At 45.4% G+C, this 24,486-nt stretch overlaps 2 protein-coding genes across 4 annotated transcripts in view; one reads left to right on the plus strand and one right to left on the minus strand.

Annotated features, from left to right (window-relative positions):
- BMPR1B (bone morphogenetic protein receptor type 1B) overlaps positions 1 to 4,429 on the plus strand; it is a 233,986-nt gene extending 229,557 nt beyond the window's left edge. For both annotated transcript variants that reach the window (XM_071431661.1, XM_071431662.1), the window contains one exon: positions 683 to 4,429. In XM_071431661.1, the coding sequence (XP_071287762.1) occupies positions 683 to 808 (126 nt within the window). In that variant the 3' untranslated portion in view covers positions 809 to 4,429. The remainder of the gene's footprint in view (positions 1 to 682) is intronic.
- A 972-nt stretch (positions 4,430 to 5,401) lies between these two features.
- Positions 5,402 to 24,486, minus strand: part of UNC5C (unc-5 netrin receptor C) — a 251,049-nt gene continuing 231,964 nt past the window's right edge. For both annotated transcript variants that reach the window (XM_071431659.1, XM_071431660.1), the window contains 6 exons: positions 24,225 to 24,393; positions 22,140 to 22,373; positions 17,010 to 17,159; positions 16,611 to 16,775; positions 12,131 to 12,309; positions 5,402 to 11,897 (listed from right to left, as the gene is read on the minus strand). In XM_071431659.1, coding sequence (XP_071287760.1) covers positions 11,732 to 11,897; positions 12,131 to 12,309; positions 16,611 to 16,775; positions 17,010 to 17,159; positions 22,140 to 22,373; positions 24,225 to 24,393 — 1,063 coding nt within the window. In that variant the 3' untranslated portion in view covers positions 5,402 to 11,731. The remainder of the gene's footprint in view (positions 11,898 to 12,130; positions 12,310 to 16,610; positions 16,776 to 17,009; positions 17,160 to 22,139; positions 22,374 to 24,224; positions 24,394 to 24,486) is intronic.

Raw genomic sequence — 24,486 nt, forward strand, 5'->3', positions numbered from 1 at the left:
TGCTTTTAATCAGAGCTAGGGAGTGAGATTGACCCAGTTCTGCATCATTTTGAGGGAGGAGGATATTTACCACTGGTGGCTGCCGTTTGGGAATAGCAGCATGTAGATGAATAGTCTGTGGGGACATGGAATGTTTAGGTGGCATGAGGTTTGTGAGTGTGAGGGGAAAAAATCAACCTCCCTGGGATGCTTGAGGTCTTGTGCAACAGCCAGCGTGAGAAGATCTAACCTGCCTCATCCTCTCCCTAGCCAAATCACTCTGAGCCCTCAGACTAGGGCTGATAGCACTGGAGGAAGGAGTAGCAATTCCCAAAAGGGCTTTTGTATGGTGGTACTTGGTGTGGTTTGGTCTGCTACCACACATGTCAAGGACTGGGGAGGCTTATTGCAATAGCTGCTCTTAATTAATTGGCTGGCATCCTTGGTAATCCCACCCCAGGCATTCCAACAATAAAAGGACAATTTGTTACCACATAGTGCTTATGTATCACCAAAAATGCATTTTATAAATCTACATTAATCTACATGAAACGTGTTTGGCCGGTTTGGACAGTGCTGGTGGTGTTTATCTCTAATGGCCTTAGAAAAGACCTTTTCCCTTCAGTTTTTCAGCATTGCCAGCAGGTGCAGTCTCCTGTGCCACTGACCCCGGTGGGACTTTCTCTCCCCGTTCTCTCCGCAGTGCCTGCGGCAGATGGGGAAGCTGATGATGGAGTGCTGGGCTCACAGCCCTGCTTCCCGCCTCACGGCCCTGCGCGTCAAGAAAACACTTGCCAAAATGTCAGAGTCCCAGGACATTAAACTCTGACTCTGCCAGAGGCCCCTGGAAATGGACTTTCTTGTGCAGGCAGAAGTCCTGAAGATGTATCAAAAGTCTTTGCTAAGTACCTTGAATGGAGAAGTCACGCTTAAGAGCAGCCGTGAGTTTTTGAAGAGACTATAGAACGAAAAATCACCTGAATTTTGACATGCAAGATGGAAGAGGCTTGTCTGCCCTTGTTTACATGGGGAAATACAGTTTTAGTAACTGGTTTAAGATTATGCATGTTGCTTTCCATGAAAGCCACTTATTATTTTATTATTATTATTATTGTTATTATTATTATTTTGATTGTTTAAAAAGATACTGCTTTAAATTTTATGAAAATAAAACTTTTGGGTTAGAAGTAAAAAAGATGTATATTGTTACATTAAAAAAAATTGGAGGAAACTGCTGAAAATGAAAGCAAATCAACTTTTTCATTTCCAAAAAGACTATTGCACTCCAGCCTTAAAAATAACAAAAAGGTGAGTGGATCTGTGTAGCTCAGATGAGCTGTAATGGAGCCTGCCTTAAAAGCCACCTATTTGTGGAGATATAGATAACTTTCCAAACCCTGTGTGTGCAAGTGATTCTCAGAGTACAGAGATGGAGCCCAATTTCATCCCTGCCATCCCTGTTGGTGTGGGTGGCCTGATTCCTGTGGGTGGCCTGTCCCAGGGAAGGTCATGCTTCATTTAAGGTACTTGGGAGCTGTATGAATATGGTTTGGTGTGACTTGTTAAAGAAGATCTTCATGTTTCCAGGAGACCTGGTGGGAAGAGTACCACAGTGAAAAACAAGTGCCCTTTTTCTTGGCTTTTTTTTTCCTTCCTTTTCCCCCACTACAAAATAAAATATTTTGTGTGCAAGTGGAAATAAGGTACACATTTGAATCTGCAGGGTAATTTGAAACTTCTAGGACCCACAAACAACCACTGTTCAAGAAGAAATTCCTTGTGAGAAGGAATTATTAACTTGCTCTTTCATTTGTGTAGAAGTGTGGGGTCCACCTACAAACACAGCTCAGGAAAAAAAACCATCTGTGTTCCCCTTTTTAAGGGAAAATGAAAAACCTCAAAAGTTCCCATTTCTGGGGTGGCAGTCATTTTTTTTTTTTGAGTGTGAGGAGACTGGTGCCTTGAGGCTGTAGTAGGAAGTGACAGGGAGGAAGGGTGGGACACATTTGGTGGGCAGTGAGAGTTGGGAGCCGTGGGCAGCAGTGGACACCTGGCTCCAGCACTCCTGGTGTAGTGAGAGACACCACAAACTGAACTGTTGGCTCGAGCTGTATCTGCATTATTATTCTGTGTGCCCTTCCAGCAGCCTCCACAGCTCTGGCAGCTGCTGCACAGTAGTGCCAGGCTCAGCTGCCAGGCTGGGGCTGTGTAGCAATGTGGTTCCCAGCAAGAGGAGCTGGCAGGGGAGAAGGGCAGTGGGAAATGTATTTTCTGTCTTCCCCTGTTCCTCCTTCCTGGGTCTGCAGTAGTTGTAGCAATGCTAATGCTACAGAAGGGGAAATGAGAGGCTAAATATGCCCTGGGAAGTGTTTTCTTTGGAAAGGGTCTGTTCTTCATCAGATTACCAAAGCTGAGCTGCATGGGAGTTACTGGTTTACCCTTTTTTACCCTTCATTTGTTTTTTAAAAATTTCCTGCCTGCCTATGTTGTTTTACTAGATGGTGTTCAGCTTAATTTTTAAATAAGTCCTTACAAATGCTGCTTTGATTATGCTAAGCCTATTTCAGAACTGAAATAATTGCCATGCAGGATTTAGCCTCAGCACTTCTGTAATGTTTCTTTTTTTTTTTTTTTTCCTTTTTGGACAAAACTGATTTATTTGTGGTAGGTAGGTGTATAATTGGGGTTTAGCTTAACAGCTCCCTGAAGGTATTCCTAGCTGGAAAAATTACCATTTTATACTTTCAAGCTAACAGAGAAAAATGCACAGTTCAAGAGAACCAACAAGACCTCCATGATGATAGGTGTTAAAAAGCTTAATCAGAAGTTCTTTGTTCATTAGAGTGCTTTTTCTGCAGTGCAGTTTCCCTGCCTGTACCCAAATTTACCAAGCAATACAAAATCTCTGAGAGTTAACAATTCACCAAATCCTGACCCCAGGAGGAGCAAGGATGGTTTCCCCATCCTTAAAAAATGTTTGTGAGGCTGAGAGTGGAGTTTGAGCCTCTCCTTGGCCTTGAGATTTGTGGGCCAAAATGGGGACAGCCCAGCCTCTCTTCACCTTTTTGTCTTAGTGAATGGAGCCATGGGTTTCCAGTCTCATTTCTTCCCATAGAAGCCAGCACACCCTGTGGAACTGAGATTTTGCAGCTCCAAAGAAGCGCACGGGACCTGCAGGTGCCAGCTCACACAGCAGGGATGCTTTTATCCTCCCTGTTTAGGTCTGTTTCACATCTTCCCTCCTAAAATATATGATTGTTTTTTTAATAAATTAGCAGGGCTCTCTCTCCAGGAATGTTTTGGAGGGTGCTTTGCCAGCTGGCAGCATGAGGCATGCAGTGAATGCCCCTGGCACCTGCCATCAGTATGTTGCAAGAGAAAGGGCCAGTCCTTGGTTTCCTGAGCAAATCTTACCTTTTTTTTGGTCCAGAAGAAAAGGGTCTAAGATACTGGTTGATAGATCACATAAAGTGTGTATGTTAAATGTTCAAGTTTATGTGTTTTTATATATATATATAAATATATATATATATATATATTCAGTTGCGAGTCTGGAATAGCTCCAGTATGTGGATTAAGAGTAAACTATTATGGATGAAAAAGCACTAAATAAAACATAATATTTATTTATGAAAATGCATAAATGACAAATCACTGCAACGGTGCTGTATAGGAAAATAGATAAATATATATATATATATATATATGAGGAGACACACACTGAGAAAGGAAACAGTCTGCGGTTGTGTAACTAGTGCCTGCCTATTTTCTCCCAAGAACAGATTTTGCCCTCAAATCTATCCACTGTTATCTGTTGTGAAGGGCTATTCCTAAGGCCAGAAAACAGCCTAAGGCAAGTGTGGAGGTCTTTTGTTCCAGCACTGTGACATTGGAGTCAGAATGCCTGCACGGGTGACTTCATGTAACACTCAGTGTGTCATTATTAAGGTTCAGCACCTGCAGTGACTGCAGGTTAGTATGTTTATTTTGCCAGGTGTGGCCTTTTAATGTCATTTCCATATTTTGGTAGTTTCAAAGGGCACATTGATGAGGGCTTGGAAGTCACTGGTAAAGATGATTGTGGCTTTGGTGGCCAAGGGTCTAGAAATCCCCTTTTCAAATGTAAATCATTCAAGGAAGTGTAGTTTAGTTTCTTTCTGGCATAGGTGAGATGGCATATGTAAGTGGGAGAAGAAAAAAAGAGAGATGCCATGTAGCAACTGCTATCCTTTCTCTAGCACAAAGTTATTTCTATTAAAGAAAAGGTTGTCAATGTAGAGACTAAGAAACTAATTTGTGTTCTTTTTTGAGAACCAGTGCCTTATTAAGCCTGTAAATACTGTAATTAGAAAACCTGGGGAACAAACTGTGTTATGTTGTATTTGTTCAAATTGTATACGGTTGTTTTAACATTCCCCCCCCCAATAAAATTGTTTCCATCTCCCCATGACAGAGATTGCTATTTCCTTTTCATGTGCTTGAAAAGCACCATCTTTTTGTTTTATTTCCCTGGCTATATTATTTTGACTGGGCCTCATTTTATTTCTTTTATTTTTATAAGATTTTTTCGTCTGAACAAACAAGTAAACAGCAATATGTTGCATATGTTTCCACTGGCATAAAAAAGCATCACTCCTTTCACAAGTCAGTGAAGAGAAAAATAGTAATTAAAATAGTGTTATCACTAATAGAGCAGTTGCTCGTGTTTTGTGGCTGATTATGTAAATCTATCGGAACTTGGCATTAGCATAATTTTTTTTAGACACCCCCCTCCCCTTCATTCTGCCACATCTTTATGAGTATTTTTGACTCCTATTTTTAAGAGCACAAGAGGAACAGGAGTCTCTGCACAGACAGAAGCAAGAATTCCCAGCCCCGTGTATCAGGTGAAAAAGTTTCAGCCTAAAATCCCCAGCATCAGCTGAAAGTGGCATTGCTTAATGCTGAGACATTGGGCGTGTACCTCTGCATCCAGTGAGGCATTTCTGGGAATTTGTACCTAAAGCTGGAGCACTATTCTCATTCTGCAGTGCTGTGTTGCAGATCCACCTCAGTTTTTCCTAATGTTTAATTGCCTTGCTGGTTACTTCCAGAGAAATGCGTAAATAATAGCAATTTTCCCTTGAGCTGCACAGCCCCCGCAGCCCTCCTGCTTTGCCCCAGACCGTCTGTGCTCAGTGGCATTGCAGTTATTCTCCAGCAGCATTTCTACAGCCCCCTTGACCTGGCCACATTGAGGTAACAAAGCCCTGTGCTTGCTGCACATTGCCCCTGGCATGCCACTGAATCCCACAGTTCTTATGTACAGAAACATTTCTTCTGAGGAGATTTTCTTTTTTTTAAAAAGAAACTAAATAAAAGACTGCACTTCCAAGCTTCCAGGAACTAAACAATTGAACAAAAGGTGTATTTTTTTTTCCAGTTGCTTATAAATATAATTTATTACCTGTTTAAAAATTCTTTCTTACACTTTGTACATGTCAGGCTGACAGAATAAATGCAGGCATTTACAAACAGAGGGAAGGAGAAAAAAGGGAGGGGGGTAAGAGGCACACTCAGAACTAGTAAACCACACCTCCACTGTACAGCAATACAAATAATGCAATGGCTAGCACTTCTCCTGTAGTAAGTCAGTCTTTAGAAAAGGAATTGCATAGAAGATACAGCAATAGGGAAATCAAAACCAAAAGAGTTCTCCAGATCTGAATAGCAAAGAAAACAAATCCCACGAAACCCGGTAGAGCTGTGACATAGGAAGAGAAGGGAGAAATGTGATATACCTGGGACACACAGATGTTTCTTTTCCTACAGGCCCTCCTTTACTTTGGAAAGGTACTGAAGGTACCCTCTTTTATTTTTTTTCTTTCTTTCTTTTTTTTTCTCCTCTACAACAATAACAGAACATGTGTTAGCAAAAAGAGTCTACCACACAGATGTGTGAAAACAGTGATGCCACAACTCCTCTGTCTCAGCTGTGTCACACACCGTGGGTTATTGGCTCTCGGCTCGGGTGTTTTTGCAAGGTACCTTGAAAATTCTGCAGGGAGAAGAGTGTTTTGTCTCTCCTTCCTAATTTTGTTTACTTTCCAGACCCATTTTGCTTTTTGTTTGTATTGTGCTAGCTCCCAAATTTACTGGCAAGCAGTAGTCAGAGCCAGCTGGCAGCAGCCAAAGAAGCTCTGGGGCCTGTGCAAGCTTTTCTCATCTCAGGGCTCTTGTCCCATCACTGCTGTGGGAGGACCCTCCCAATGACATCCCACTTCCTCACAGGGATCCCAAAGCTACTCCCCTGCCATGACATGGGATGCTTTGGGAGCAGAGGGCAGGCCCAGGATGCAGCACATGTAGCAAATAATGTCTTTGTCAGCAGTTGAGGAGACTGAGCCACTAATAAATACATTTAACCAGCACCACAGAAAACGTGAAATACCTATTTGGGATAGAGGTTTGTGGGAATTCTGGATTATCATTGCTTTTTTTTGTACAGACAGTTTATCAAAGGACTTCCAGATAAGGGATTTTCAGATTGCAGGGAGCAGGGATCAAGTTTAAAGGACAAATAGGTAAATAAACTAAATGCTCCTATTCAAGCAAGGAGCCTGACCTACCAAACTTGTGGCTTTAGTTCAAGTCCAGTTCCAGTTACTTGCCAGTTTTTACTCTGTTGGCTTTTGACATACTGCCTATTTGACCTTGCAGTGATGATACAGCACTGAATTTTGACCTTTACCTTCCCATTCAAAAGTTGGTAAAATAAGAGGATGCCCATACCAAACATGAGAGCTAAAAGTGTCCTTTGTTTTCCCCTCATTGCCTCTATGTACACACACACATATACACATTTACTTTGCCTTTCTGTCCCATTTCAAAGGATGTCTGAGATATGTACTTCAGCATTTAAAAATCTGCAGTGCAGCTCATTTATGGACTCAAGTTTTCACACACAAGCTAGGAATGGATTGCAGTGGTGACCACAAAGTCAGTAACTCATTGGAGTCCTTGTGGGAGAAGGGACAAGGGTTTGGTTTTCATTCACAAACCCCTCATGTCTTTGCACCACCTGATACTGACCAAGCCAGCCTGCAAACACTGAGTTACTTCCTGGCCAGGTGAGAGCCAGACTAATACCTGAAAAGAAGACTTCTGAACACTCAGTAAAATTGTTTACAAAGTGCCCTGAAAACAAGATTAAAAAAACCCAAGCCAACCTCAACAAAATGATTGTGTTTAAAATTAACCTCAGAGCTGTGGTAACTACTTGGTAGCGCATACAAGGGTCTAAGGGCCCTCCCAACCCTCCCTTCCCAATGCCCCCTGCCCCCAAAAGAAGAAGAAGAAAAGGAGAACCAAAAAGAAACTACTGTAGGTAGCAATACAAGACATTAGGACACTGTCCACAATGACAGGCTTACTGCATGTAAATACATTTATTCTATATGTAAGCAACTGAAATAGCAGGAAACCCAAGGAATGGACATGTTTGGCTCTGTGGGTATTGCAGACTCCAACATGTCTCATGAGTGTCTGCATTTCTGCCAGCGAGACAGAAAAAAGTCTTGGTCTCCCAAATAAGCAAATCTTGACTGGAGACACCTTCACTGCTGCAAAATTTTCAAGATCCACTGAAACAGCACTTAGGTCTTGCACTGTTTAGCAAGATACAGTGGAGCAGTTGTGATCATAAATTTTGAAAAAAAAAAAAAAACCCAACCAAACCCCAAACTTACCCTATACACTGACAGTCACCTTTACAAGAACACAACACAAGAAGAACTGAAGAAAAAAAAAAGGTGAAAAGGATTGCCTCCAATAAATGTTTCTTAGTCGGAAATTAAAGGTTTTCCTTGAAGTCAGTAGATATTTTATATATATTTATATAATATATATACTATTTATAGCACTAGCAATCAACATGTAATGAAGAGATGGTGTGAAGAGCAGCAAAACTGCTGCAGTACAGAGCCAAAGGTGAACAACTAAAAGGAAGAGCATTTTAAAAAATAGTAATAACTGGAGGATAAGAAGCCTGCAGCCTTTTTTTTTGTTTGCTTTTTTCTCTTAAAGCACATGTGCTCACCTGACATAAAATCTTACAACAACTTTTAAGAGTCAGCTCTGTCTGCCAAACTCCTTTTTCAGGAAGCTTTTTCCCGTGCGATGTTGCTGTGGCGGCAGTGACGTGGTGGAGCTGGGGCTCAGCCCCACGAGATGGCACTGTGTCCATGCAATCCAGGCAGAGGAACTGCTGCTGGGTTTTCTCCCACCAAAAACAACATCCTGAACCCATCTGGCTGCCCTTGCTTCCCACCTGCTCTCCTTGGGGCAACAGGATAGGGATGCTGTTGTGAATACCAGCAGCCAGAGCCCTCTCCCACAGTGCACAGTGCCCTGCCACTGCCACTCCCCCAGAAAAAAAGAAAAAACTGAGCAAAATTAATGCAGGGAAGTGTGAGGTGAGGTGGGAGCTGCTGTTAGCAGCAGTGGCAAAGAATGGGTGCAGAGCTGCTGGGATGAGCTGTGGCTCTGTGGAGGAACCTTCCCCTGGCTCTCCCTGCCCTGTCAGGGCTGAGGCAGCCCAAGGGGCTGTGCTGGGAGCCTGCCAAGCCTGTGGAGCTGCTGCTGGAGAAACCACCCAGCCTGTGATTGCAGCAGGGGATCGTGGGTGGTTTCTGAGCAGTTAGGGGGGAAGAACAGCAGCTTCACCACCCAGTGGCAGTCATGCTGCTGCCCACGTCATGTTCAGTGATGAAGGGTACATTCCTGACCTCCAGCCACCTCTGTGGATGCTCCTCTTAATAGGAGTGTGCATTTTTCCTCACAATAAATCCTCTTTACTGTGATGTTGTGAAAGGAAAATGCCCCAAAACACTGAGGAAGTTGTTCATCTGCCAGTTGTTTCTCTTGCAGAAGGCATCAGAACGCAGGTCAGAGGGCTGGCCAAAGGAGCATCAACTCATAGCAGTACAGATAAATAGGAGAGACTTTGTGGCCCTGATCCTGCTGAGAAGGGTGCACATGCTGCCCACCTAGAAAAAACTGAGAGCTGGGGAGCAACAAGTGAGCCTGGGGATCAACCAAGACAGACTGAGATGAAAAGGCCAAAGGGTTTAAGGACAATTCAGCTCCTGCACCTGCCGTGGAAGAGAAGTCAAGGAAGGACGCATGGGAAAGGTGAAAAAGGACAAACTAAACACAACTGATTACACCTAAAAATGGCATGGGAAGGAGAAAAGCTGAGACCTACCTTTAAGAGCCATTTTAGCCCTCTGAGGAAAGTTAAAGTGGAGAAAGGGCAGAGCTGAAAGACCCAGTCCAACTCTCCAGAAGTTGAAAGCAAAATTTCTATTAGCATTGCAGTGGGCTGCACCAGATGCCCAAGGTGAAAAAGAAGATGGTTGTTCATTGAGAGGATGCCCATGGCATCTCCACATTAAGAGAAGGTGGGGCTTACGCGAGCAAAATGCACACAGATGTTGAAAGTTACAATGCATGTCCTCTGGTCTCCAGTTTTGACTGAAATGCTGTTTGCAAACTGCCTGGTTATCTCTTACAAGGAAGGGAACTTTTTGTGCTGGCTGTCTGGTGGTCAATCAAAACCTAACTCACTGGTCAGGGAACTATAAGCAAAAAGTGACAAGGCTGTGGAAATGTCAAATGGAAAAAAAGGTCAGATGAAATTTTCTTTTCATTTTGACCGATGACATTTTCAGTTACCTTCAAAGGTGCAAACTGGAAAGCCTTGGGGAAAGCAAAACTAAAAGCACAAAAGAGAACAAGCTAACTTCAGTCTTGGGAAGCATATGGAATGGTAATGCATATGTGGACAGGGGCACACATGTGTGCACAATAATAATAACCAGGGCCTGGCTGGAAACCTGGAGTGGACAGGCTGGGGCAGAAAAGCCTTTCTGTGCCAGACATAAATGACAGCCCAGTCAGGTGGTAAAACTACTGCAATCCTATGTGCTGTCATGCACCCAAAGCCACAATTTTCAGTGAACAGAACAAAATATGTTTGCAGTGACAAACATTTTTGATTTGCTCCTTTTGCAAAGCTCCCACCTCACCTGTTTTGTGAGGGCTGTAGAGGAACAAGTCTTCCCTGGCCAGCCACTGAGGACTGCGCTGCCCTGCCCAGGCAGTGCTGGTGGCAGGAGCAGCAAAGGCAGCAAACTGCAGCACACAGGATTTCAACTTCACCAATCCACTGCCCTGCACTGCCCCATGGAACACAGGCTTCCCTGGCTGCAGCAGTGCCTGGGAATATCCATGGAGATCTGCCAAGTGCATCTCACACAGAAATGACCCAGCAGAGGGCTGGGCTGTCAGAAGCCTTGGCAGAGCAAGCATTGCTGGAGGTGGTGGGTTTCAGTGAGACCTGCAGCTCTGTGGGGAACTGATGGCTCTTAGAATGATACAAAACAAAGCAAAAATTATGGAGGCCCACTTTGGATGCATAAATCAGGTGGAGGATGTCAGTGCCTCCACATGCCTGCACCATCTCTGGTTCACAGCCACCTCAGGACAGGACTCCTTGGAGCAACCTGGAGCAACCTGTCATGCCAGGGTCACACACTTGGTGGGTGAAGATCAGCAGTCACCAGTTCATGCTGCCTTGGCACAGGGCATGGAGCACAGCAATGCTAACAAGAGGTGAGCAGCCTCTGTGGGCTGGCAGAGGACTCTGGAGGAGGAGTACAATGACAAATGAAAGGACAGGCAGCATAGAGAGGGACATGTGTTAAAAGACCTTCAGGGAGGAGACAAAAGGTTCCATAAAACCAGAAATTATTCATTCTGCTGCTGACAATATTAGAAATAAAGTAATAATGGCAATAATAATAGTCATTATAATCCTTGCACTAGGTACTAATCAGTAAATAACTATCATAGCAACTTCTCTTTTTCATTTTTTTCTGGGTTTCTCCCCCTCCCCTCCAACCACTCTGAATTGCATATCTGGCCCCTCATATAGCAAAGGGGTGGAAAGGGTGTGAATTGAAAATTAACTCAGATCCTTCATTCCCCACTGTCTTAGAGCTATTCTCCACACAGGCTCAGTGGGACTGCCTTGGGGAAGAAAGGGAACATTTTGTGTGTTCCTGCTTATCAGCCAGAGTACCTGCTTTCCAGATGCACACCCTGATTTTCTTGGATTGTGTTTTTTTTTTTTTTTACAAGTAGGTCTAGGAAACAGAACAATGACAGGAGGATCATTGTGAGACAACCAATGTGCAGAATTGTAGCCAAAATCTGAATTCACCAGAAACCAATAAGCTGAAATAGCCACAACCAACTGTCCATAGCCTTGTCTACAATGGCTTTAAACAAAAAATATAAAGAGCCATGGACAGTTTCCTTACCCCTGTCCAGAATTTGATGTAAACAACATCCATAGAAACTGGGATTGTTAAGAAAGTTTATCCATATATCTGGATAGCAATAAAAAGCGTTTCCTAGGAAACTGTAAAAACCTGTACCAAGCAGTGTACAGCCAAGCCGAGAGGAACATTAGGTTGATTTATATTTTCAAGGTACAACTTTGCATGATCTCTTTCTGATCCTGTGATAATGTACAAGGAGAGCACGTGTGAAGGTCAGGGCTGGTTTTTTTTTGTTTGTTTGCTTGCTTTCTTCTCTGAAACGTCTCTTGTGTAACTCATTGGTCTGGGTTTTCATTTCAATTCTCCTTTGCAATAACAGGGCATTACCGCTCCCTGCGTCTGTCCTTCCTGGTCATGCCAAGGCTGCATCAGTAATTTCCTTCTGCTGCCAAAGAAACAACTGTTTCATGTCTTCCCATTTCTTCCAGAACTGCTGCCAGCATGCTCAGGTTGCCATCAGGGAAATTCTGGGCTTCCCAGAGATCCAAGATCACCCCGGTGGGACTTGATTTTGTAGCAAAATAATTTAAGTACCTGCAATGAGCCAAAAGGAAACTTGCTGGTTTTGAGCTGCATGGAAACTACCTGAATTCATATGATTTCAACCCACCCCTGTTGTTGGTGCTGTCAAGGTGCTCTTCCCCCGTGCAGTCAGCATGACCAGTGTGTCCATGTGCTTTCAGTGGCACTTGCACCAGGATGTTTTTGCACATATCCCCCCTCCCTAGGAGTTCCCCTGCCTGACCACAATGGGCAGCCCTGCTCACCTGTCCAGTTTCAGCTTGTGGGCCAGCATGCGCCAGTCGTGGCCCCTGGTCTGGGGAGCGTCCAGGCTGCTGCACAGCTTCTGCCTTATCGGGTGGGGGATGCTGAAAGCACTGGGCCCCACGATGGTGGTGATGGTGCCCGCTGAGTCCATGGCAGGGTAATCAATACCAGTAGGTTCCTGAGATTGGAAAGATAGAAAAAAAGCCTGAACAACCCATCAGTTTTGCTACTGAGTGAAGAGACAATGGTAGAACAACATCCTCTGAGACACAGGGCTTTTACTTGCAGCCCTCTGCTAATCTAATAAACACTAACATAAATATGTTGGTCCACTGGAAAATAGAAATATTTATAATCAGCTTTGGGTAGAAAGAAATTTTTTTTCCTCCTCTTTTTTTTTTTAAGGGTAAATATTACTATAGCTGGACAAAATGGCCATCTTAATTAATCACTTATTGGAAATAATGAAGGATCAGTCACTCTAGACACATTTCAGAGCAAGGTGCTACTGCTAGAGCAGAGCTGGGCTTTCCTGGCATGGCTGACAAGATCCCCTTCCTAGCATCTTCCCAAGCCCAGTGTCCCACTGAGCCAGCACCAGGCTTGTAGGGCCTCTGAAGTTCAGCTCCTGGTGAATTCATCCTGGAGCTGTTCTCTACACCTTGGTGTGGCTGCTGGTGAACCAGAAGAGCTTGCTAAAGACTCCAGTGGATAGCACCAGCTGGCACCGCGCATTGGACACCAGCTGATCTTTTTTTTTTCCACAAGGAACAGTCTATTACAGGTGAAGGGAGCAGGACAAAAAACCCTCCAGCTCCCTTGTGCAAGGGGTTTTGTTCAGACAAAAGTGAGGAGGTGCACACAAACAGCTAACCAATAGGGAATCCTCGAGGGAGGAAGAGGCGGATTACATCAAGTGTCTGGGGCAAACTGGGGTTAGGAGAGTGGAGAGGATGGGTCACATGAGCCAATGGGGCTTTGAGGAATAGGGGAATTTCAAAGGGGTGTTGCAGACAGAGATTGGCCTGAGGTTTAAGCAGCAGAGAAAGTTCAGGAATCAAGGGCTGGTTGCCTTGGCAGGGAAGGAGCTGGAACAAGGGGTGGGGAATGGCATGAGGGACAGCTTTAAGGGAGGTTAAAACCCAGGGTAAACCAGCTTAGGGAGAACATGGGGATACAACAGAACGAACCACTTAACAAGGAATCAATAAAATAAATTCTAACCACAACACAGGCTCGCACTACTGACATCCCTGTGGCAGTACCCAAGCTCTCTGAAGTCTCCAATACTCTGCAGAAATTCTCCAATACCACAGACAAACAGTCAGTACCACCCCAGGCACAAGCTGAGCCCTCATCTGCTTGTGACTTTGACTCTGGAAATAGATGGAGAGCATGTGCTCAGAGCAGGGGGTGGGGTAGGTGGGGACAGGCATTGCCCCCTCTCCCCAAGACACCTGCTGTGCTCCAAGGCAGTGTGGCAGCAGGTGTTTCAAGGGAAAAGTCATCCCCAAAGCCAGCTTGTCCCCTGCAAGTGTGGTGCTGATGCTCTTTGATGCGGTCCTCCCAGCTGGAGGGGTCCCCATGGCAACACTGCTGACACCACCGGTAATAACAGCAGTTGGCTCCTCTGGGCAAGGATTTTGTCTTCTCCTTGGCCTGGATGGATTTAGTGCCCAAAGGCTTGGTAGCTGGTGGGACAATGATAGCTGGTAAATTTGGATGGTTGGATTTGTTTAGGAACAGCGAGGTCCTGCAGGGACCCTGATGGAAAAAGCAGCAAACATGGCTGGTTCTGCCCTAATGCTGCTTAGTCTATTTCACAATTTGGTATTCTTTTCTAGTAGAAATGGGGGAGCTGCTACTCCTCCCCCTCTGCCAGATCACAGCCCCAGGCAGCCAGAAACACTCATGCTAAAGACTTGTCATTAAATATCAATTTGTTTTCTCCTCTGTGAACTGTCTTGTTGCTTTGTGTCAAACTGGCTGTTGGGAAGGAGCTGTAATACCTGAAACAGTCTTAAAGCCAGGCAGCTCCTGGCTGAAGCTGTAATCACAAACCCTCCAAGGATTTTGCTGGAGATGCTCATAGTCCTGTGCAATCTCTGGTTTACCCCCCAAAAATGTATTTAGAGATGGAAAGGGAAGAGCCAGTGTCCATGAGCAATGCACAGAATGAAACCTTCTGGCTCCACTCTTTTATGTACACCAATTAATTCTCTTCCACTGTATAAATATGAATTTTTTTGGCTTTTTTTTTTGTTTGTTTGTTTTAGGTTTTTTGGGTTGTTTTTGTTAAAGGCATGGCATTTTAGGCAATCAGAGAAATTTCCAACTAAGGAAGATTTACACAACCCTGTAATGTCCTCAATTAACATGTTGAATGTGGCATCTGTACTTGGGTGCCAAGGCCGTGGATCACAGACTGCCTGTCCTAACCCCAGTACCCAAAGCCTGGTAGCAGGTACTGCCTGGGAGCCAGGAAAATGATGTGCCTGATGCTGGTGCTGTGTGCAGGCTCACCCACACTGGGAGGTTGGAAGTGGCAGTAGGGTGGTGGCAGAGGCATTGCAGACTGATAACCTTTTCTTTATATTCTGGGCCAAAGGACACAAGTGCTGCCCTGGCTCTCTAGGTGGCCTGCAGCCCCAGGGGCTTCAGGATTGCTGCAGAAGGGGCCCAGGTATCTGTAGCATTGTCCTGTGGCTCTTCTGTGTGAGTATCAATGGTACAAGATAAAAAGAGGGCTTCAAAAATGAATCAGGGGAGACCTTTATCACAATTTTCCTCCTGCTTTGCAAATGTGTGTGTTTTGGCACTCACTGCATTTGTATTTTTGAAGTCCCAGTGGTAGACACTGTATAAAGCCAGTATAAGACAGTTTAATCTGCAGAAGTTTTACATCCTTTGCAGTGGACTAAAAAGAAAGCCCATCAAGGGAGGATTCAGGAAACTGTGTTACTAAATTTTTATCGCAGAGTGACAGTGGCAGAGAGACAGATGCAGCAATAAGGAAAGATGCCAGCACAGTCTTGCAATGCCTAACTGCTGGCTGGATACCACTAGCCTAACCTCAGAAGAAAATGTGAGGAACCAGAGTTATGGTTTCCTGATGCCTGGTCTGATGTCTTTATCACGCTTCTAGACGCATACATTGGTTTCCAAGTTGCAGTTATTACTCTTTTAGGTGATGACCCTTTCATCAGATCTTTGAGTTATAGGATTTTTCCCTAGATGACCCTATATCCCAGCTCTTAGCAGCCCAAGGTCCTCCTGTTCCTTGCTGGAGTTTGGGAACATCACAAGGTGTCAACATCAAGGGGCAATTTTGCAGGAGGCAGCCTTGATCACAGTGGTATTGTTCACTCCCTCTATTCATCCTTGATGGATAGGATCACAGCACAAGACAAGAATATTATCGTGTTCTGAATCTATTACCAGGCCCTATTACACACAACCAGCTGAAGATGATTATAGTGTATACATGCATTTCATTAAAGTTACTTTCAGCTCTTTCTCTTCTCTGTGAGGTTAAATTAGTGATTACCTCAATGCAGCACTTATTACAATAATTGTTTATGATGCTTGTTTTACCATCTGTCCTTAATGCTGTGTAGTCCCCAGATGAATCTGTAACTTTACACCCACTAACCAAGCAGATGTTATGGGTAATGGTGCTCGCTGTCAGAGCCCTACAGCACAAGCAACTTTCATCTCTGCTCTTGCAGCCCTTCCCCAAGCCAGCCAGCAGTAATTGCCACCTGAGAGTCTGCTCCTTGTAGCTGCCAAGGGTACCCACCAGCACAATCACTGAAGTCAATGTCACTTCACATCTGAATTTGTTGCTCCATCTCAGCCCCAAACTTGACTGCCCCATGGAGCTAAAATTCTCCAGGTGCTACACAGCATTAGCAAATTTATGATAGTATTTCTTCTGGAAAATGACAGCCATCAAAAGAAAAATTGCCACAGACAAAAGTCAGGATTTGTAGTAGTAGCAAAACACAATGAGGAAAGTTACTGCAACCAGACCATCTGATATTTCCTATTGCACAGCAGCTATTACATGGGATCAGAGGGGAGTGGCTCACAGAACACACAGCACTGACATTTTCCTATTCTCTTTTCTCTCTCTCTAGGGAGCTATCAGACATACTGGGTCTCATGGACTGCCAAGGAAACAGGACTGTAAGAGCTTCATGAGATGTTTTAGGGAGTGGTAGGCAAAGAGCTCCTCCAGACAGACACAGAAAGGCAGCACTAGCAAGAGACCTCCCACCTTTGAAGGAGGGATGCTTCCTTCATGAGAGAAACTAAGGAAAAAATGCAACAGGAGAGACAAAGCAATGACTTAATCTATTCTTTATGTCCATACCAGCAGTCAGGAAGCACTAAAGAGGTCCCAGTGGGAAAGGTTTTACCTTCCTAGCCATTCCATATTTCTGAAGTTGGATAGAAAAGTACACAAGTGTCATTTACCTCTGAGACAGAGCAGTTAAGCTGAAAGATCTGTCCTTCTCCTTCGACCTGCCGTACACACAGTTTGCACACCAGCTCCTGGGTATTCAGACTGAACCTTTCCAGTGTGAAGGTGCAGTGCAGGTTCCTCTGACATCCACTCCAGATGTGGTAAAAGGGAATTTCCTGCAGGAGGAAAGCAAAAAAGTATAGTCAGGGAGGGATGTGGAACCAAGGCATGGATGCTATGTCACCAGGGACTGCAGGCTTCAGGCTAATGTGACTGCAAATGGTCCAGGGGAAAAACATGTCCATGGAACTACAGCCTGACTCCTGGTGTTTTTTAAACACACCTGTGTGTGACAGTATTTCTTTAAGCCTCACTGCTAGCATCCCATGTGAATGTTATGTTGTGCTCACCTGGTATTTAGCCAGCAGCTTGCTCTTCCAGAGAGAATGGGCAATGTCATGAATGGACAGACGGAGGTTGTGGGTGCTTCCCTTGAAATGCAAAGTTTTAGGCTCTTCCAAAAGCTGTCCACCCATCTGCTGCTCAAGCTGGAGGACCTCCTGCAGTATTGGGATAAAAAGAAGAAAGTGGTCAGGTTTCATCAAGACAGCACACTGGTCTTCAGAATCCTCAAGGTTGTGTGCTGTAGATGCTGTGACCTGTGTAAAACAGATTAAAAAAATACACAGGCATCACACAGAATTGTGTGTCCCTGTGAACTGGAACTGCATTAGTTGATCTGATTGTAACCCTCTCACCTCCTTCATCCAGCAGCAGCCCAGCAGGGAGACACAGTGTGCTCTCACATGTCCTGTAAGCAGAAGCTCAATTCTATGCTATTCAACGGAATGTGAAGACTTTGCGTGCAGTCACTGCTTGAGTAGAGAAATAGCTCGATCTCTGTTGCTCATCAAACTGGATATCTGATGGTAGCTTTACTGTCTGGTTTTTGGGAACTCTGTTTGTATAGGTCCTGCTGACATGGGACCTGTGCATACCACTGGTCAGTCAGCTCATGGTCTCCTGCCCTGTGGCAGGAGTACAAGAGATAACAGATACCAGCCCTGACACTGGCCAGCAGGATGGCATGGAAACAGCCCAAGAGACAGTGATGGAGCATTTTGTTCCATCCATGAATACACAGGTTCAGGGCTACTGAAATATTGATCATGTAATTAAAATTTAGCAAGCCAAGAGTCTGGTCATTTTATGAAGCTAAATATGAGCTTGTAATTAATAAGACCACAGTGGAATGTTGTCTACAAACAGCCTAATTGTGGACCACATGGAAAAAGCAAGTATAAAGGCACTTCCATGAGCCCCATTAGAAACCAACATAGCCAATCTCAGTCCCATTTAATTAAAGGAGTCAACCAGCCAACAAGTCTCATGTGGCTAAAGACAATCATACACAGTGGAGATGCTCAAGGAATACAGGAGCACACAAGGCTGGGATTCTGCCCGAGGCCAAATAAGTCCTCATTTTAGCTAAGCTGCTCCTGACTACATTGAGGGAGGTAGTAAGCATATAAGAAAAGCATCTGGCAGATTCTGAAGCTAAAACAATGTTCTTTTATTGGCTATTAGAGGAAAAGAAACAAAATCAGGAAACCTTTCAGATTAAGGGTATGCCAATGAATCAGTTCCAGCTTCTTTCCAGTGCCACCTAATTACTTCATCAAGATGTCTAAAGAGCAATCAATAGTAATTATCTGATTACTATAGATCTTCATTATGTTCCAATTACCTCCCTGGAATGTCCAGAAGATGACTTGTGGAGCTGTGTGAGCTAATTGCAGATGCCACCTCTCAGGCATGCAGGACAGGTGTGCCAAGAAACTGCTCCTGCCTGTGCTGTACCAGCTCTGGGAGCTGCACTACTGTGGGGGAAAACTGCAGTGTGATGCTGCACCATCCCACCCACCAGATCTGTGTTTCTAGTTTCAACAACCCACTTCTGGTAGCCACCCTGGGCCACTGTAACTTTTCCACAGGCTTTAACTGGACGATGCCAAGCACCCTGTGCTTCTCCCGTGCCATTTAGCTAATTAATTCAGAATTAATTTGGAGCCATGATTTGCACAGCCCTTCAAACACACTGGCTGGTTCCTGCCATACGGCCTTTTTTTAGAGCAGTGCTTATCCTGCTGGCTGGCACCTCTGTGTCCTCCTGAGCCAAAACCTGAGCTGCATATTGCTTGCCCCATGCTGAGGTGGCTGTGGTCACCCTGCACACTGTCTCTCACCACCCTGCAAAGAAGGAGTTATTTCCTAGGAGAGGGAGCTCTGTAAAGCATCACTCCATCACCCGTGGCACCAGAACAGCTGCAGCTTGGGCCTCTTCATTAAAAGGGCACAAGCAAACAATGGCGTTCAGTCCAAGCTGTGCCTTTCTTCAATAAAAGGAAAAAAAATGCATTAAATAACAGAGAGATCATAGGCCTGTCGTGCCCATTTTTGGGTGTTTTTTTGAAGACACCTGCTGTGCAGCACAAGACAGGTTGGGGACTGTCACCCTGCTACAGCCTGAAGTCCTTCACATGCCCCCAGTGTGGGAGGCAGCTGTTGCCATGTGTCTGGCTGCTCAGCCCCTCCACACTGCCACAGACAGGTCACATACCTTAATCTCAAAGGCACACATCAATAAAGAGAGCAAAGCAGATGGATTTCTTTATAGTTATCCTGTTATTACTTTTTCCTTTGTCTTTCTTTTCTTTTTTTTTTTTTTAACCCTGGGCATCTTCTTCAAGGTGCAAAAATTAACCTTAAAAAAAGAGGCCAGCGCTCAAGGTGACAATTCCCCTCATCCTTGCCTAAAAGGCATTTTTGTGAACATCCCATCCAGGTGGCTCAGGACCCTGTGGTGCAGAGGATGCTGCATGTGTGATCAGCACCGAGCCCATGCTGCTCCACAGCAGCCAGGAGCTTCACTAAGCTGCTCCCACAATAACCAAGCCCTTATTGATGGCAAATCATTACACTTCCCTACTGTACTGCGGGTGCCGGCAGCTCAGCTGCGAGTGCTTACTCTGCATGATGGGAGGGAAAAGTCTGCTGGATAAACACTGCACTGAGCTTTATGCTGCAACTACTTGTCTTCCTTTGGTGGCTGTTAAAATACATTCAGCATATGGCACACTCATTCCTGGTTGTAAATAATAACAGAATGCATTTGGTTGTCTATTAAAAAATACACACAATCCCCTACAAAGGCTCTTCCAAAGCTCAGGCAATGCAATATGGGAATATTGCTCTTCCCTACCCTTGCTGTGCTTTGCCCAGAGCAGCCAGCCTCAAGACATGGAGATGTTGCAGCTGGTGCTTCACCTGCTGCTTACAACTTTTCTTTCCTCTCTGAAATACTTCTAATGTCAGGATCTGCTGGCCCAGCCCTGTCTGCACGCCTTGTCCCCACACCCAGTGGTAACTGCCCTGTGAATGCCTTCCCTTTGGCAATACAGCATTGCCAAGGATGTCCTCCCAGCACAGCAGGGGCTGCTGCAGTACCAGCTATTGTGAAAGCACATGCCAAATACCCCAACCTTTTTTTCTTCTATCTAAATAGTCATAGACTGAGTCTACACAACATTGTCACACAGGGATGTTTAGTACACACTGGTTTGTATGCGCCAGTTCGTACATGCCTGGTCATACACACTGGACCATAGCCAGCCCTTCCAACTACACCTATTTTACTCATCTACAGCTGCTCTACTAGGCTTCTTTTTCCTCAATCTTCTCCTTCCTTACATTTCCAAAGAAGGGCAGTTCATGCATTCATAGGAGTCTGTGGCCAGCAAGTAGATGTGCTTGTCCTCCTGCAAACCACCAGCTGGCCGGGTCTTGAACCCCATGGGTGCCCCCCCCCCCCCCCCCCCCCCCCCAGTCTTGGGGTGGACATACCAAAGAGAAAAAAAATTAAAATCCATGAACTGGATGTAAGAAAGCAGTAGGTACAGAGTGGGATGGTGGCCTCCTGACTTTGCTCACCTTTCCTCACTAATCTGCAGTTTCACTTTGGGCTCTAGCTGCAGCAAGATCCCAAGGACTGACCTGTTGCCCTCCCAAATTTTGGCTGCAGCTTCTCAGGTGAAGGATGGTTCTACTGTGCACCTTTCCTGATCCCTTCTGCTGTTGCACTGAATTGGATTAACTTTACCACACAACTCTCCCTACAGTCTATTAGAAACAGACCAACAGCTCCTGAGTAATTCCTAATTAGATTCCTCAGCTCTGACTGCATTAGCTGGCTGGCAAAGGCCCCTCCAACTCAGTTATTATTACCTCAGGCCTTGTCAAACCCATGGAAAATTATATTATCCAGCACAGGCATAAAACCATTAGGACTTTTGAAGCTGGATTGCTATGAAAGATCCTTTCCACTTTTTTTTTAATAGGAAAAACAAAAGGGAAAACAGTCTGGGGAAAATAATTGTTTTAAGGTTGGTAACACCAATGCAGTGACAGAGACCAAGCTCCCAGAGGACAAAACCATGCTGAAGTCCCCATGTGCCTGCTTCAACTGTTATACTTGTTACCTTTCTTACATGCACAAGAGCACCCCCTCAGCAAAGCCTTGGCAGGCAATATCAGATACTATCAGGGAGGACAACCAAGTGTGCTGCTCTTAGTAATGGAAGTCACTGTTCTGAAAAACACAAACATCTCCCAGCCAGTGTATTTGGGTTTAAATCCCAATAATTCCCAGCTGGACCTGGGGAAACAAAAGCATGTACAGCAGCAGGATGACTCTGCTTAGTCAGGCTTTGAAGTCACTTTGCCACAAAGAAGTGAAGTAGCACTACCTACAGCTAAAGGAAAAACCCCACCTTTTAATAAACTCAGTTGTGCAGCTGTAGCTACATATTTCATGAGGCCATCTATTATAGATATCTTCTGTATGAATACAGGTATTTATAAAGAGAAATAGTGAGTATGGGTACCTCTCTGCTCATCTGCATGTAGTGAGTGTGTGTTTGTGTGAATGCCAGAATTATGCAGGGAGAGTAAGGTTATCCAGTTAGGGATAGCAGCAGCTTTGCTTTATTCTGCTTGTGAATTCCCAACACAAAAAGCTGCACGCGAAGGGGTGTAATAAAGCAGTATGAAAGCAGGCAGTGATTAACGGGCCAGAAGCTTCTTTTATCATTATCAAGTATTTACAAAGAAGCATTTATATGTTTTCCCATCTCTGGGGAGCTGGCACTTAGCATTAAAAATACATGAATAACGAATGAAGCCCTGTGTACCTTATGGCCTTTTAATAATGCAAAAACCTTAGGATTCAGGATATGATACAGGTAAACAAAGGAAAAAAGACTGGTGGGTGGAAAATGGTGTGAGATCCCTATGCAAAAGACAATTTATAGCGTCTGAGGGTTAAACTGTAAAACAGCAGCTTGCTGTCAAGCTCTTCTTCTAATTAGAAAAACAACACAGGGAGCATGAATACATGGAGCAGAGGGTCCATGTATGCTATGACTGCAATCCTGTGACAACTGAGGAGGGAGAGGGAGAGCAAGCAAGAGACCAAGAACCACCTTAAGAGCATCCTGCATGTCATCGAGGCAGTAGACCCGGATGCTGTACTCCAAGGATGAGCAGGACAGCGGTCCAAAGATGGCCAGTTTGAGACGTTTGGCTGCTGCCTTGGTGATTGACTGTCCCACCAAGGCATAGGTGCTGAGGGTTTCTGTCAGGATGTGGCAGGCCTCTGGGTCCAGCTGGATATAGCACGGGGTGGTGAAGTTTTCCTCTCCGACCACCACCACATCCTAAGAGAGAAAGAGGCCAAGTTACAGCATGTGACTCTTCAGAGCTGCTCTCCTTTCAGGCAGCAATGCCCTTTCAAGCCTGGATGATGCAAAAAGTCCTTGCTGTTTGCCCCTTAGATGAATCCAGGTCTAAATGTCCTGCTTCCAGCTTTTATCCTATGTAGACACAGGGACCAGATTCCTCTGGGGTGCTGGTGATGATGTTAGAGGTCAAATGCTGCCCCTGTCTTCAATCCGGCTTTTAAAGCCCTGGGCAGAGTTAGGCAAATAATGAAAATATCACCAAGACATTATTGAAAGAGGTATTGCAGAACTAATCATTTGGTGACCATGATTCAGCATCAGTAGTCTCAGGCATGCTGAATAAATAACTGCCCTTCACCTCCTAGGCACGACAATAAGGAGTTATAAAAACTCAGGGAAGGAAGTAACCTCTGTGACAGCCAAATACCACATCTATATGAAATATCACCTGCTGCTTCCTCAGAATAATCCTCTGTGACAAGACTGCAGGATGAGGAAAAAACCACTGCCTGAATGCAGATGACCTCCCCACCCTGGGCATACAGGAAAACAGCTCCCCTGCTAATTTCTCCATTCAACCCTGCGTGTAATATCCTGCACGCAACACAAGGTGCTTTGAATGGCTTTGAGAGGGAGCAGGAGTGAAAGGTCAGCAGCAGGTGACAGCCACCTCTTGCAAAGCCATTCCGTGCCACACGACACTCAGCACAACTTTTCCACTTCATCCCTGCTGCCTGCAGCTCTGCAGAGCAATGTACACACCTGGCAGCTGAAAAAAGTGGGCTCAGCTGGCATTAGGCATTAAGCTTGGCTCCCTTGGTCTCAGGAGAGGCACACCTGCCACGTTTGCAGTGGTGGCACTGCAAGCCTTTTTGGAGGGCAAGGTGCTGCTCCATGGCGTGGCTCTGGCAGGAGGTGCTGCCCCGAGTGATGCTGCAGGGTGTGCATGAATGTGCACACGTGTGTGTGTGTGAGGCTCAGCTTGGAGGAGCTGCTCCAGAGCTGACAGGAGGAAGAAGATTGCTGTGTGATGGCCAGGGGCCCCATGGATGCTGCACACACACCAGGGTGTGTGCAGGGCTGGCAGAGCAAGCTGTGCCTAGGGCAGGAGCAGGATAGGGGGATAATGAATAGGTGCCAGTAACACACAGCCACAAGTAAGGGACACACGTGTGGTGCCACAAGTGGGGCTGTGGGGTGCAGATTAGCTGGAGAGACAGAGCCGTGCTTGCTGCGTGCTCCCTCCCAGCAGGAGGAAGAGCCAGTGCCACAGGCAGGAGGCCAAACACGAGAGGCTTTTGAAGACAGTGCTGGACATGGCACTTCTGCTGCTGTCAGCCCAACTGCCTTCAGAAGCCACCCTGACCTTATTAAACTTACCAGTAGGAGAAAGTGCCCTTGCCAAATTAATTATGAGACCAAACTGGTGGCAGCAGGGACCTAGGAGCGCAGAGCTGGAAAGGAGGGCTCTGTCAAGATGGCCCAGCCCTGCTGAAAGCATCGCTTTATGCTCCAGTTATAGTGGGAAGATCCTTTTGCCACACTGCCTTGGGACATTCTCCTGCTGTACAACTGGCAAGGAACCACCTCAGGCTCCCACCATGGAAAGCTGCTGGTACTAGGAGGTGCCAAAGTGCCCCAAGGCAGATCTCTGAATGGGCACTCAGCAGCTTAGACATCTTGTAGGGAAGGGCACTCCTGCCTGCCTGTAGCAGTCATATGTAGCACCCATGGAAACCCCAAAATAGAGGTTCAGAAAGGCAAGTAAAGGACAAGCAGAGAGCCCTGCATGCAGCCAGCACACAGGCTGGAGCTCTGGAGCCTCACCTCCCATGGTCCCTGGGCAGCCTGGTGCTTCAGCTGGATCTGCCAGTCCTCTGTGTTTGGCTCTGCACAGTGGTGCATGGTTAAAATGACGGGCCGGGTTAGCAGGGCTCCTGGGGGGCCACAGCTCACCACTGGTGTCAGCAGCGTTTGGCTGTCTTCTACTGGTGGCCTGGCAAGGAGACAGAAAGATGGATACATTAAATGAGTTGAAAAAGACAAAAAGGTTCATTTGGGTGTGTAAAACTAATCCTTCTCTTAAAAT

This window comes from Agelaius tricolor, unplaced genomic scaffold (assembly GCF_023055355.1).
Source record: "Agelaius tricolor isolate 1412-34295 unplaced genomic scaffold, bAgeTri1.0.p SCAF_8, whole genome shotgun sequence".
NCBI lineage: Eukaryota > Metazoa > Chordata > Aves > Passeriformes > Icteridae > Agelaius > Agelaius tricolor.